At 35.5% G+C, this 13454-nt stretch overlaps 2 protein-coding genes and 1 non-coding gene across 3 annotated transcripts; all 3 read left to right on the top strand.

Annotated features, from left to right (window-relative positions):
- Positions 1 to 3273: 3273 nt before the first annotated feature.
- LOC121763853 (receptor-like cytoplasmic kinase 176) lies at positions 3274 to 5962 on the top strand. The gene is made up of 6 exons (XM_042159942.1): positions 3274 to 3483; positions 4092 to 4390; positions 4503 to 4638; positions 4714 to 4856; positions 4949 to 5072; positions 5352 to 5962. Exons 1-6 carry the CDS (start codon positions 3429 to 3431, stop codon positions 5780 to 5782), a joined length of 1188 nt encoding a protein of 395 aa, XP_042015876.1. The 5' UTR covers positions 3274 to 3428; the 3' UTR covers positions 5783 to 5962.
- A 1881-nt stretch (positions 5963 to 7843) lies between these two features.
- TRNAK-UUU lies at positions 7844 to 7916 on the top strand. The gene has a single exon. It is a non-coding gene; the product is annotated as a tRNA-Lys (tRNA).
- Positions 7917 to 9303: 1387 nt separating this feature from the next.
- Positions 9304 to 13256, top strand: LOC121764946. Its single transcript, XM_042160979.1, has 8 exons — positions 9304 to 9560; positions 9846 to 9971; positions 11065 to 11909; positions 11977 to 12076; positions 12162 to 12221; positions 12306 to 12389; positions 12597 to 12704; positions 12785 to 13256. Exons 1-8 carry the CDS (start codon positions 9489 to 9491, stop codon positions 13091 to 13093), a joined length of 1704 nt encoding a protein of 567 aa, XP_042016913.1. The 5' UTR covers positions 9304 to 9488; the 3' UTR covers positions 13094 to 13256.
- Positions 13257 to 13454: the final 198 nt, after the last annotated feature.

Genomic DNA, 13454 nt, shown 5'->3' with positions numbered 1-13454 from the left:
CACTAGGTCAATTCTTGCCAAATTCGAAATTAAACTAAATAAAAGAAAAGGTCACGAGAGTCTTATGGCATGTTCAATTTTTAAGATATGGCCAGATTTGGATCCATATCTGATCAAATTCTGTTGTTCACATTGTGTGTTAAATTTCTAGCAGGTCCAAGATATGGGGCTCAGCCGGCAACTGTTTATCAGAATTGCTCCTGAAATAAATCTCGCCAAATGGGTGGTTTTCAATTCTTGGGAGCCCAGAATTGAGGGACTTGGACATCGAAAAGACATTTTTGCCCCCAAATTTTTAGATTCCCCTCCAAATTGAGAATTTGTGCACACCTTACGGCGGCAGTGGCGGGGTAGTTTCTTACGGGGGCAGTGGCGGGGATGGGAAATCCGATGAGGGGAGATGCATACCGCCACACCACCGTTGGTTTCTGATACCACCGCGGCGGATTTCTCTGAAAGTGCGGGGCAGCCGCTGCATATGGCTTCGATCCAGGTGAGCGTTAGGGCCAGAGCGAGGCAGCGGGCTCCCTTCAATTTTCGTTTCCCCATCTGTGCAGAGAAGCACCCGCGGAGGCGGCGACAACAGAGGTGGAAGTAGAGGTGGAAGCTGTGGATATGGAGGTAGCGGTAGCTACAGCGAAGGTGGTGGTGCCTGTAAAATTTGAGATGAAAATGATTTTCCACAGCTTTTGGAGGTTGAAGGGTATGGCTCGGAATTATGAAAATATTTGGAGGTTTTTTTCGTCCTCTTACCGGAAAAAAGAAATATCACTTTTATTTATGGATCTTAATTCATGGATACTGAATGCATGGATATAATTCAAAATAGGTGGGCCATACCATTTGAAATCTGGCCAAGAATTAATTCTGTGCATTTGCTAAAAGGGAAAGTGAACGGGTCATTAGGGAAGACGATTTCTACATTTTCATTTAAAAATATGGTATCTTAGACTCATTCTGTATATATATAAAATAGGTCTAATACAACACAATTTTTCATAAAGTGATTGATACATTGTAAAAGCATCTCCTTCACAACTTCAAGGGAGAAAGATATATTAAGGATATATATTTCTCATTTACCTTCTAAAAAAGATTATTATATCTCTTTAAAAAGTAATGGACTCTAAGGAAAGAAGATAAATTAAAAAGGCAAACAAAATAACTAATTTTTTACTTTTCTATCAAAAAGAGGTAAAGATACCTTCTCAAAATAAAAGAAGATATAATACCTCCTCAAATACCATTTCATTTGGAGCATGAAATTTTATAAAGAGATGAATATGATAGTTATTTCTCTTTACTTTTCCATTTACCCTCTCCCACGGAGTTGCTCTGATTGTGAGTAAATAACCCTTTCACTCTGTGTTTATGCCACATGAACAATCTACTACAAATATTATGACTTTACGAGTGAAGAACGTTATGTGTCATATAATAGAAAGGATCAATTAGTGCTTACAAATTAAAAATAGATTAATTTTCGTGTATAAAAAATGATAAGAATGAACAATGCATTTTTTTGGGCGAAAGAAATATATAATTAGTCACTTCTATAATTTCTTCTAGAATACGGAGTATATCATATGAAATTATTTGAGTTAATTTTTTTACGAGAAATTAATAGTTGAAGAGAGAGTAAAGTATAAGTGAAATAAATAAATATATTAACTACAATGATGATAAAAAAAATACTTTCCCGTTCTTGAAATTTTGTCACATCTCATTTTCTGCACTCGTTTTAGAAAAATGATAATAAATAGCTAAAATGAAGAGATGATAAAGTAAGAGAGAGATGTGAGTCTTATCTATATTATTCTCTCTTATTTTACCCTCTCCTCACTTTAACTATTTATTATCATTTTTAAAAAATGAGTGTAGAAAATGAAATGCGACAAAATTTTAGAGAGGGATGGAGTACAATTCAAATTGAAACGAATGAACCACTATACATATCTATATCTTGATTCGTGTGTATTGATGATAGACACATAAATATAGCTTGGGAAGCTTAAAATCGAAAATTTTCCATTGCAAAAGTTGATGATTAAGCGAGAATATTTATATTACTAAGAGCATCTTCAACAAAGAAAAGTAAATGAAAGAGGTATATCACCTATTTACCTTCTAAAAAAGTGAAATATACTCATCCAAAAAGTAACACATTCCAAATGAAAAATGTATATAGGGGGAGGTAAATGAGTTTTTAAAAATAAAATAATAGTATAAAATGTATTAAAAAATATAAAATGTAATACCTTCTCAAATACATTTTCTTGGAGAATGATTTTTCATAAAAAGAAGGCAAATATGGTAGTTATAAGATTTTACCTTTTCATTGATGGAGAGGTAAAGATATATCTTCAAAATATGAAAATGTATAATATCTTCTCAAATATCTTTCGACAATATTTTTTCATGAAAAAAATGTGAATATGGTAGTTATATAACTTTAACTCTTCATTTACCTCTTCCCTTGGAGATGCTCTAATCCGTGATTAGTAATTATTAATCATTAGGATATTTTTGTTACTATATTAAAACTGAGAAAAAATATAATAAACGAGAATTATGTCAAGTGGTTGTGAACAGGTGATAGGAGTAATATTTATATCGATCATCCATCTAACTTCACACATATTTTTAATTTATAAGCCTATGAATGGTATACATCAACTATTTCAAAAAATCCACCTCGTAACATAAATTTCCCAACTACAATAATCAAATTTTCTGCAGTCTCCATTAATGATATGGAAGTAATTGAATATTCCAATCAACATTATCTTTTAGTTTGAATTGAGATAACTCAAATATAATGAAATAGTACTCGAGTTTGTAGTGAATACTGAATACAGTGAATAGTGAGAGAAAAATAAAATTGGAGGAAAATCTAAAATTATTTATTTATTTTATCCCTTTATTTATGTAGGTATTTTTTTTAATGTATGACTATTTGTACTAGACTAGTAGTATTTCAATATGTTGCATATTTTCCTTTTAATATATTTCATAATTTTAGATTGATTGTAAAAATCTTAAAATGTCAAATTCCAACATTTAGATAACAGCTCCAATTAAAAAAATTATTTAATGTCGGTTAAAAATTTTAGTAATAAAAAATATTTTAATTTTATATGAATAAACTCTGTCATGTACAGTGCATATATACATACATACAAAAACATGTATCTATGTCCGAGCAAGTTGCAGAAGGGATAGTTGACTAAACGTTATTATGAAAAAGTCAGCACACAGACAAACACATTAATAAATACACTTTCTTTATTACACATTACTCTTTTTCTTCCTTGTATTTGTTCACACCTCCTGCTTGAATTTTCGGCTCTCGTGTGTTTTTGCTTTCCTCTTCACATCTTCTTTGTTATCTCCGATTCCATCTTTTGAGTTTTGAGGAGAGAGAATTGATGGGCTCTTGCTGCAGCGCCCGAATACGGGCCCACCACAGCCCTCAGAGAGATGGTTAGTATATCCCCACCTTCCTATATAGCATGATGTGTTTAATGTCGTGTGTGTGTGTGTGTGTGTGTGTTTAAGGTTGTTGGTTTTCTTGAATTTATGCTAAATGAAGATGAATTGAGGTTTACACTATTCACCTTTGGTGGTTTTGGATTTTTGTGTTTGAGGTCACATTTGTCATAGAAATTGCTTGTATTGTGCTATGCTAGATTGTGTTTTTCTTCTAAATGTGGAGTTCATTTTGGTTGGAGGAATAATATAAGCATTTCTAGAAATGAGTTAAAGAGCAATTATACTAAATCCGTCCACAAAAAGTAATCTTTATAGTGGATCGCCCAAGTTTTAATGCAAAAATTGATAAAAAAAAAATCAGAGATAGAGAAAAAGTAGTTGAAGATTGTTAGTGATAAATGAGACTCGTTTCGTTGAAGAGAATCTGACGAAAGACTAATTTCGTTGGACGGACTGAAATGGAAAATATGACTATTTTTGTGTGGAAAGGAAATATAAATACATGTATTGGATTAGTTGTTCTTGATGCAGAGGAATTGCTGTCCAATAAATTTGATGGCTAGCTAACTCAGTTTAGACACATGAATTTCCCAAATCAGGGCAAAGTTCTAGATATGTTAGCTTTGATGGGAGTTTGCCTCCCTCAGTGCCATTGACCCCTCGAAACGAGGCTGAAATCTTGGACTCGGGGAGTTTGAAGATCTTTGGATACAATGATCTCAGGATATGTACTAGAAACTTCCGCCCCGACAGTGTGTTGGGGGAAGGTGGATTTGGGTCCGTCTTCAAAGGGTGGATCGATGAGCACACTTTCAAGGCTGCCAAGGCCGGGACGGGAACGGTCATTGCTGTCAAGAGACTGAATCAAGAAGGTTCGCAAGGTCACAAGGAATGGTTGGTTAGTACCATCACTTTCTCCTTTTCTTCTATTTTGATGGATTGATATTTGATCAAATGTAGAAGTGAACTCTTTCTTGAATTGATATGACCTATGTTGTTGAATTTTTCAGACAGAAATCAACTATCTAGGGCAGTTACACCACCCCAATCTAGTTAAACTGATCGGTTATTGCTTGGAGGACGAGCACAGGCTTCTCGTCTACGAGTTCATGCCTCGTGGCAGCTTGGAGAATCATTTATTCAGGAGTGAGTTGTTATGATTAGTTCATTGAAGATGCTTTTGTTTTGTTTGTTACATTTATTGATGTTGTTGTTGGATAGGGGCGTCGTATTTCCAGCCGTTGGATTGGAATCTAAGGATGAAGGTCGCGCTTGGTGCAGCGAAGGGGCTAGCATTCCTCCACAGCCCGGAGGCAAAGGTCATCTACCGCGATTTCAAGGCCTCCAACATCTTGCTTGACTCTGTATGTGTGCATTATTTCCTAACTTCACTACATGTTTTTTGAGTACACATTGTGTAGTTTCACTTACATTTCATTTGCTGGTTTGGTAACAGAACTACAACGCGAAGCTCTCTGATTTCGGGTTGGCTAAGGACGGCCCACTCGATGGCAGAAGCCATGTTTCTACAAGAATCATGGGCACCTATGGCTATGCTGCTCCAGAGTATATGGCCACAGGTATGATTTAGACATGAATCTTGATTTGCTTTTGTATCTTTGTATCCAATGTTGTAAGAATGGTAATAAGCCAAGAAAGTAGAAATGAGATCAAGTGTGCGTGTGTTGACCTAGTGGTAGAGTGGTTAAGCCTGAGGCCAAAGGTCTCGGGTTCGAGTCCACTTTGACGCGACTTTTAAATTTATGTTCGTTTACCGATTAAAAAAAGGTAAGAGTAGCACCTAACTAAGTAGCTAAGGGATGTAAGTTCTAATATCAGATTTCATTCTTCTTGTGAAGGCCATTTGACTGCCAAGAGCGACGTGTACAGCTTTGGTGTCGTTCTCCTAGAGATCTTGACGGGAAGGCGCGTGCTGGACCAGAACCGGCCCCAGGGCGAGCAGAACCTGATTGAATGGGCAAGGCCTTACCTGGCAAGCAAGCGGAGAGTGCTCCGTGTCATAGATGCTCGTATAGAAGGCCAGTACAAGCCAAGTGGGGTGCTACGAGCAGCGATACTGGCTGTGAAATGCATAGCCATTGAGCCCAAGTACCGGCCCACGATGGACGAAGTGGTGAAAGCTCTGGAGCAACTTCAGGACACAGGTATTGCCCAAACTGAAGAAGAAGAAGCTGAGAGACATCTTCACTTTGGAAATGGAAAGAGTTCAACCAGAAAAACTGCTTCCTATCCAAGACCTTCTCTGCTTGATTGTGAGGGGGGAAAATGAGGGTGGCAAAATTAGTCAGGTTGGTCAAATTCTAGTCCATCCCACGTCTTTCGAAATTTAAATGAAAAATTACAAAGTTTCAGATTCGCAATTGTCCCGTGTGATTTTTATTTGAGTAAATGCGATGTTGAGTTGGTGTAGACATGTAAAAGTTGGGGATGTGGAGAAATATTAATGTGACGACGTGGACGGCTAAACGGCGTCCTTTTCAGTTTAAGAAACTAAAAAATTTAATTATGGAGTGATAAATTTGGTCAAATGGGACAACTAAGAATAAGTTCTAAACATCTCAAGAAAATTAGAAATGAAGTTGTGAACATCTCATAAAATGAATGGAGTTTGCAATCATACCTTCGAAGAAAATCTCAAGCTAGTATATGATAATTAAATGTAAAACAAGTTTGTCTTGTACCTCATGGTATCTAGAAATGTCATGTTGAAATTGAGAACTTTAAATTTCTCTCATTTTAATAGAAATATTTAAATCGATGTTAAAAAATTGACTGACGCCAAGAAAGAAATTAGGAGTATATTGGTCAACGTCGGCTGCGACAGCGGATTCTTCGAAATTTCAAGCACATAATTTATTACTCTATTTTGTAATCGTAATTTTATTCACTTTCAAATATATATTATTTCATTTAATTGATTTCCATAACTAAGATCTTCTTCGATTGTTTTTGTTCACTCGCACAAACAGAGATGGGGTGGGTATAATGGAGGTGAAACTGATCGGAGCTAAATGCCTTAAACATACCGATTTCTTAGGTACGTATCTACAAGATAAATATTTATTCGATATCGTCTCATCGTTTTAAAGATTCGATGAGAAAAGGCGACTGCTCCCTCAATCCATCATAAAGACCTAACCTTTCTTTCGGCTTGGCCAAAAATGCCATGACCATCCCGATATGTAGTAAAAAGAATAATTTTTCTATAAAAAGGTGTACTATGTATGTATTTCCAACATCAAAAACTTATTACAATGCCAAGATTAATATTTTGAATTATGATAATAATGGAAATATTTTATATAAGCATCTCATACTATCTATCATACATATATATTTATGTATTTAATTTCATTTGTATTGAGGATATGAAATTATGATATGATAATAGAATGACGATCTTACCCTTTTGTTGATAATTTGTCTACTATTTATTGAAATTCGTAAGATTTAATCTCATCCACTCATTTTGAAATCTAATGGTGGAGATCTGGTCTTGATTTTGGATTATGATGCTATAAGCAATAGAAGATGACCATATAGAAATATATGTATTTTTTGATATTCTTATAGATTAAATTCTAAAACTTAGTTTATTAACTAATCCGGTATGCACCCTAGAAAAATAATACTCCCTCCGTCCCACCCAAGTGATCAACTTTCCATTTTGGGTTGTCCCACCACAAGTGATCAATTTCATTTTTTAACAAAAAATAAAACTTTAACCTCCTCTTACTTTGTTCTCTCTTTCTTACTTTATTATCTCTTTATCTCTCTTACTTTTTCCTCTCTCATACTTTATTCTCTCCACTTTAACTCAATATAGATTATTTTATTAAATCTCGTGCCCAAAAGAAATCAATCACTTGTGGTAGGACGGAGGGAGTACTAGATTATATATGACAAATATTTTAATACAATATTTCAAATATGATATTATGTTGTTATAATATAGGAGTAATATTTAATTTTAATGCGCCACATAAAAATTTGATTTTTTGTCAACAAGCTAGAAGCATTTCAATACACAAAAATAATGGAACTTTTTAACTTGCAAATGTATGCAAGAGTTTAAATCACTATGAATAATTCCCTGTACCACAAATTTGTTTATAGTCCGCCCAAATCTAGTTAGCTTTTATTAAAAAAAACAAAAAAGTTAATGTAATTAGTTCCGATTTTTCCTTGTGGAAAATTTTGATGGCCTACTTTGAATTAATTCACATTAAAAGGGTGAAAACTTAATGAATCACGGGAAAAGTAGGGAAATATTAATTAATTTCTCTAGGTTTATTTATATAATTAATTAGCTAAAAGAGAAATACTACAAGCCGTCTTAGCTCAGCTGGTAGAGCGCATGGCTTTTAACCATGTGGTCGTGGGTTCGATTCCCACAGACGGCGATTCCATTTTTTTTCTTCGAACCATGTGGTCGTGCGTTTTTGTCAATTTTAACTTTTTTTCCTTGATCGTACGAGTTTAAAACTGGTCGCCATATCATAGCATATAAGTATAACTATGTGGTCACGGATTCGATTCCAATAACGCATATGACAATTGACATTAATATAAATTTTTTTGTCATAGTTGATATATAAAGGGATGTAATTTTGTTTCGAACAATATAAATCAATACGAATTTTTATGTAATAATACTAAAATTCATCGTTATTAGGAGCATTTATTTATTCTAGAAATGTGGTATGATGCACGGGGGCTGATCTAATGACTAATCTGATACTAGTGCAAGACTTTTTGAGTAAAATGATGCTAATGGATAATAATATTAATATATCATTGAGAAAAACAGCAAATAACCAATTTTGTATTTTGTAGGTGGACTTTCTGTTTAATTGTTCCGTGACATTTCCACTAATATTGCATAATAATGTATAAGCTGAATTGTCAAATCTCTATAACTTTATGGTAAAATTGAACCCGTGACACATATATCCCCCTTCCTTGGGCATTTTAATTTTTAATACTCCCTTATCTCTTAATAATAGGCCATATATGTTTAAAATAGGCATTATTGAGTATGACACGAGTTTTAATCAAAATCGAAATGCATAGTATATTATAAGTGAAGAAAAGATTCTGTAAAAGCGCAGTCATAACTAGCTTATTAATCTCGACCCAACATTATATAATGATTAAAAAATAGTGCGAGTAGAAAAATTGGTAGTCCATGTGGTAGGAAAAGTAAATAAGATAAGCTATGGGGCGATTGATGTATAAAAGGAATATTGTCATTTAAATTACTAATATGGTCAAACTCAGGATAGTCCCACAAATTTTAAACATAGAATATTAAATCACAAAGTTTCATTTTTTTTTCTCAATTATCACATACATTACAAAGCGATTCATGTTTAAATAAAGTAAATAAAAATTATCTTAATTGAATAACATTATTTTGAGCATATGTCATTTTGTACACACATGAGACATTTGAGAAAAATTAAAACTTCTTGATTTAGTATTTCGTTTCCTAAATTAATCTGGCAGGACTATCCATAATTTGACATAGATTATTAATTTAAAGTGACTATTATTACAAATAAAAATGAACTAATATTTGAGACGATCCAAGAAATACTACTGCTATTATTAAAGGATGTAATAAGTGAATGACAATATAATATTCCTTAAACAAATAATTAAAAAAAAAGAGAGGGTTGAAATGGAAGTTGGTTAAACTAACTCAACAAATTAATAGAAGGAACAGTTGGATGAGTTAAAACCAATCATGGACTTCACGTCTGCCACCTCTCACCTCTCCTTCACATTTGTGCTCTCCTTTAAAGTTTTACAGGTTGTGAAGCCTGCTTCTGATTCATCACCAAACACACACACACACACACACACACACACTGCGTTTATATACTTCCCTCTCCCACCAAACCAAACACACATACTATGTTACAATCCTGTCGTTGTGAAACAGTGTAATTATTCTGGTTGTCGTCTCGACTATGAAATTCGAGGATTTGTTGATGCAGCAAGGCCAAGATAAACATGTTAACAAACTCCAACTCCAACAACAGGTATCTCTCTCTCTCTCTCTCAATTTCAGCTTCTGGTGAGTCACTCCTTCTATAACTAATTGGTTTTAGGATGAAACGTCGCTAGGGTTTGGTTAGTCATGCAAAGAAAATGCTAATACTGAGAGTAGCTTATGAAACATAAATATATGGGTAGGTAAAAGTGGTTAATCCGTTGGGCAAGTGTTGATAAATTTAGTGACGGATTAGTATGTCCGTGATGAAAGAATGTTATCCGTCGGAAAATCCGTCGATAATATTGGTGTTGGCAACATGTAATAAATGCAGGTTGAGAGATTGGAGGAAGAGTTGGAAGGGGAGCTTCAGTTGAAGAGGGTGTTGGAATGCACTATGCAAGGGCCAACTGGCTGCTGCCACTCATGTTCATCTCTCACCCCCTTCCTTCCATTTCAGGTTCCCATCATATATTCATCTTTAAAAGTGACTAATTATTGTGAGGTAAAAAAAAAGATTTTGAAGGAGGGAGTAGTTGGTGACAATGAATAATTTAACATGTTTAATAACATATGTGTCATGTAAGCCATCCATGATGCTAGACACTTATACTACTGTTTACGTACTTTTGAGCACTATCCACAACCCTTGAGCACTAAAAGAGTTGGATACTAAAATTAAAATAATGTCACATGATGGCCTCTAAATGAGTAATGTAGTGACATGCTTTTACACGCCACAACGTGCTCTATGACACACACACACACACAACGCGTGCTTCGAGTACGTGCTCAACATGTGAACCTTGCACGTACTACTACACACCCTAACAAGCATATTAACCAACCCCGGTTTCTTTTGATAGGACAAAAATTGTACGTTTGAACATCTACCCTTGTAAGGCTTCATCAATATTTAATTATAACCAAATAGTAGTTGGGACTTATATATCACAGTTAGGGTTTAATTACGATTGCTGTACTAGAATGTAAATCGACAGAAAGAATGCTATGATCAATATTTGAAAGCCACAATAAACACTGCTATATCGAGTGATTAAATATATAAATCCCAAATGTTGGTCTTTCCTTAAGCCTCTTGAGTTTGGAAATAGTGATTACAAAAAAACATTCGACAAATTGAGAACGAAGAAGTAGTAGTAGTAGTAGTAGTTAGAAGAGCTTGTATTATTATAGAGCCGAGTTGGGCCCACATCGGGTGGGGTGCCCTCAGACGAGGGCGGGACAACAAACACTCGCTATGAATTCTTTGGAAATCTACCCAAACCCCATGTCACAAGTCACAACCAATACTTCATCCATCCCAAATGAATCAATTTTTATTCCTTATCAAAGCACCCCCGGCAAAATGAATCGTTTCCTCTTTTTGGTAGAAACGACATTTTCTCTTACTTTATTCTCTTTTCACTTATCTACTTTATTTTCTTCACCCACTTAACTCATTAAACACTATTTGGGGAAAAAAAAGGATTTCGATCAACTTGAGACAGAGGAGTAATAAATATGGTTGTGAACACTGACTGAAAACTCAGGTCCAAATGCTTCTTGCTGATTTAGCGTTGGTGGAAGAAGAGATAGATTGGGTGGAGAGAAAGATCAATGACCTCAAATCGGACATCCACCATGAGAAGCAGAAGAGGAAAGAAATGGAGGTGGTGCAGTTGAAAGAGTTCCGGCCAAAACTGGAGCAACGGCAACTCAGGAAGTTGCCGTCCAGACGACCAAACCAGATGCAGCACAAGGAGAGCGACGCGTTCTCAACATCACAACACTATGAAAACAGAAGATACAGAATACCAGGAGACAGGAGAGCATCTCTGGGTTCCTCCAAGGAACTTCAAAATGCAACATTCCTGGGAAAAAATGGTAAACCTGATTTTCCTGTTTCTCGGAGAAGAGCTTCAGCTTTGAATGGCGACATAGCTATGAAGCCATCCAGCTCTTCAGCTGCGGAAACGGAATGGGGAAGTGGGGATTTAAAAATCTCTAACGGCCGCACGGTTCAGAGCCAAATAGGTACAGAAAGTGAAATAGTAAACCCCAACAAGCTCTCCGTAGATCTTATCAAGTGCTTGATAAACATATTTCTCAAACTGAACCTGACCACATATAAGAGTAAAGGGTCGACTAACCTCTCGAAGCAGACTATGGCCTGCATGAACTCGAAAGGCTTGGTGTCCAAAGCCACGTTCAGCTGCAGAACGCCCGTGTTTCCATTCATTGATAATGCATCCCATCTTGATCCTTATGAAATATTGCCTGAACCTGGTGCCAACATCAGAGATATCGGGCCATACAAGAATTTCATAGAAATAACAAAAACTACACTGGACACAAGCCGTTTCTCTGAATGTCTCCCGGACGTGCAGAGACTGAGGTATGTACCAGCAACTTCTACCCGATCAACATTGACACGTTTATGAGCGGCTCTTTTTTCCTTCCAGGATCTTGATGCAGAAACTCAGTAAAGTCAAAGTAAACCACTTCAACCACAAGCAGAAGCTCGCATTCTGGATTAACATTTACAACGCCTCCATAATGAATGTACATAAAAATCTCAAGTGATTTAAGCCAAATTCTAAACAAAATCAATATCATCATTATCTGAATAACTTTTCTTTCATTCCAGGCCTTTCTGCAACATGGGCTGCCTTCTACCCAGGAGAAACTACTCTTACTTGTGAACGAGGTAACAACATCTAGCCCAACATAAGCAGCGACACTAAAATCATTTGAACTAAAGCATTAGTATTCACGTTGAATTATCATTCAGGCTGAAATCAATGTGGGTGGTTTCATATTCAAGGCTTCCACGATTGAGCAGTGCATCCTCAGACATCCAGCAGAAGCTAAGCATGTGAGTGAACATAAACATACTAAAGTCTTTATCGAGACCAATAACAGAACTGAGACAAATGGAACAGAAATCTCAGTAATCGGAGATCAGTTTATACGATGAACGGGATATACACCAATTTATGCTATGGTTCAGTTTTCTAAATCCTGTTTTATAGTAAGAAATCTTTATTCATGAATCATGAGGAATAATTTTGTTGAACTACAGGAATTAACTGATGAGAGGGAAATAATTCTAAGGCAAGCTTGTGGTCTAGACTATCCGGAACCTAATGTCATATTTGCTCTCTGTCGAGGCAACTGGTCGTCTCCAGCAGTAAGTACAGTTTCCAACATTACAATTTATATTCACCAAGTTTTAGTAGTCATGCAGACAACTAAGATTAAGACTTGCAGTTAAGGTTTTACATGCCTGATGAAGTAATGAACGAATTAGAGAAAGCTAAAGTAGAGTATCTGGAAGCATCAGTAGGAATTACGAGCAAGAAGAAGATTTCAGTGTCAAAACTCATGCACCGGCACACAAAGGACTTTGCTGATGATATGGAGTCGCTTCTAGAGTGGATCTACAGCCAACTACCTCTTACAAGCTCACTGAAAAGATTGATGATGGAATGTCTAAATGGAGAAACTCAATCACCATCACATAAGCTGATAGAAATTCAGCCTTATGTCTTCGAATTTCGTTACTTGATCCCCACATAATATGAAGTTAGCATCCCATATAGATTACAGAGACGATACAAGAACCAAAAATATGTCTGGTAGTAGACAATTTTTGACAGTATATGTGATAAACAAGATTATATTTCTAGATACCCTTTCTTCCAGAAGGGAAATGGAATGAAAGCAGCTTCAGTATGAAATAGTTTCTGAGATTTGTCACGGAGTTCTTTTGTACTCCCTTTGTTCCATGTTAATAGAGAGGTGTTTCATTTTCTGCACTTGTTTTGAAAAAATAATACTTAGTAATAAATAGTTAAAGCGGGGAAAAAGTAAATTAAGAGAGAATGGAGTTAATCCTCCACTAAAGTGGACATGCTTAGAAATAACTCCAGAGACACGA

The sequence above is a fragment of the Salvia splendens genome, chromosome 14, assembly GCF_004379255.2.
Source record: "Salvia splendens isolate huo1 chromosome 14, SspV2, whole genome shotgun sequence".
NCBI classification, from domain to species: Eukaryota; Viridiplantae; Streptophyta; class Magnoliopsida; order Lamiales; family Lamiaceae; genus Salvia; species Salvia splendens.
This window is presented reverse-complemented; position numbering and strand designations above follow the sequence as displayed.

Excerpts from the sequence above, each read along its gene's own strand:
- LOC121763853 (XM_042159942.1), top strand. The coding sequence starts at position 3,429 with ATGGGCTCTTGCTGCAGCGCCCGAATACGGGCCCACCACAGCCCTCAG. Across the intron at positions 3,484-4,091 it reads CCACAGCCCTCAGAGAGATG|GGCAAAGTTCTAGATATGTT; the intron begins GTTAGTATATCC and ends TTCCCAAATCAG. Across the intron at positions 4,391-4,502 it reads AAGGTCACAAGGAATGGTTG|ACAGAAATCAACTATCTAGG; the intron begins GTTAGTACCATC and ends TGAATTTTTCAG.
- LOC121764946 (XM_042160979.1), top strand. The coding sequence starts at position 9,489 with ATGAAATTCGAGGATTTGTTGATGCAGCAAGGCCAAGATAAACATGTT. Across the intron at positions 9,561-9,845 it reads AACTCCAACTCCAACAACAG|GTTGAGAGATTGGAGGAAGA; the intron begins GTATCTCTCTCT and ends TAATAAATGCAG. Across the intron at positions 12,390-12,596 it reads ATCCAGCAGAAGCTAAGCAT|GAATTAACTGATGAGAGGGA; the intron begins GTGAGTGAACAT and ends GTTGAACTACAG.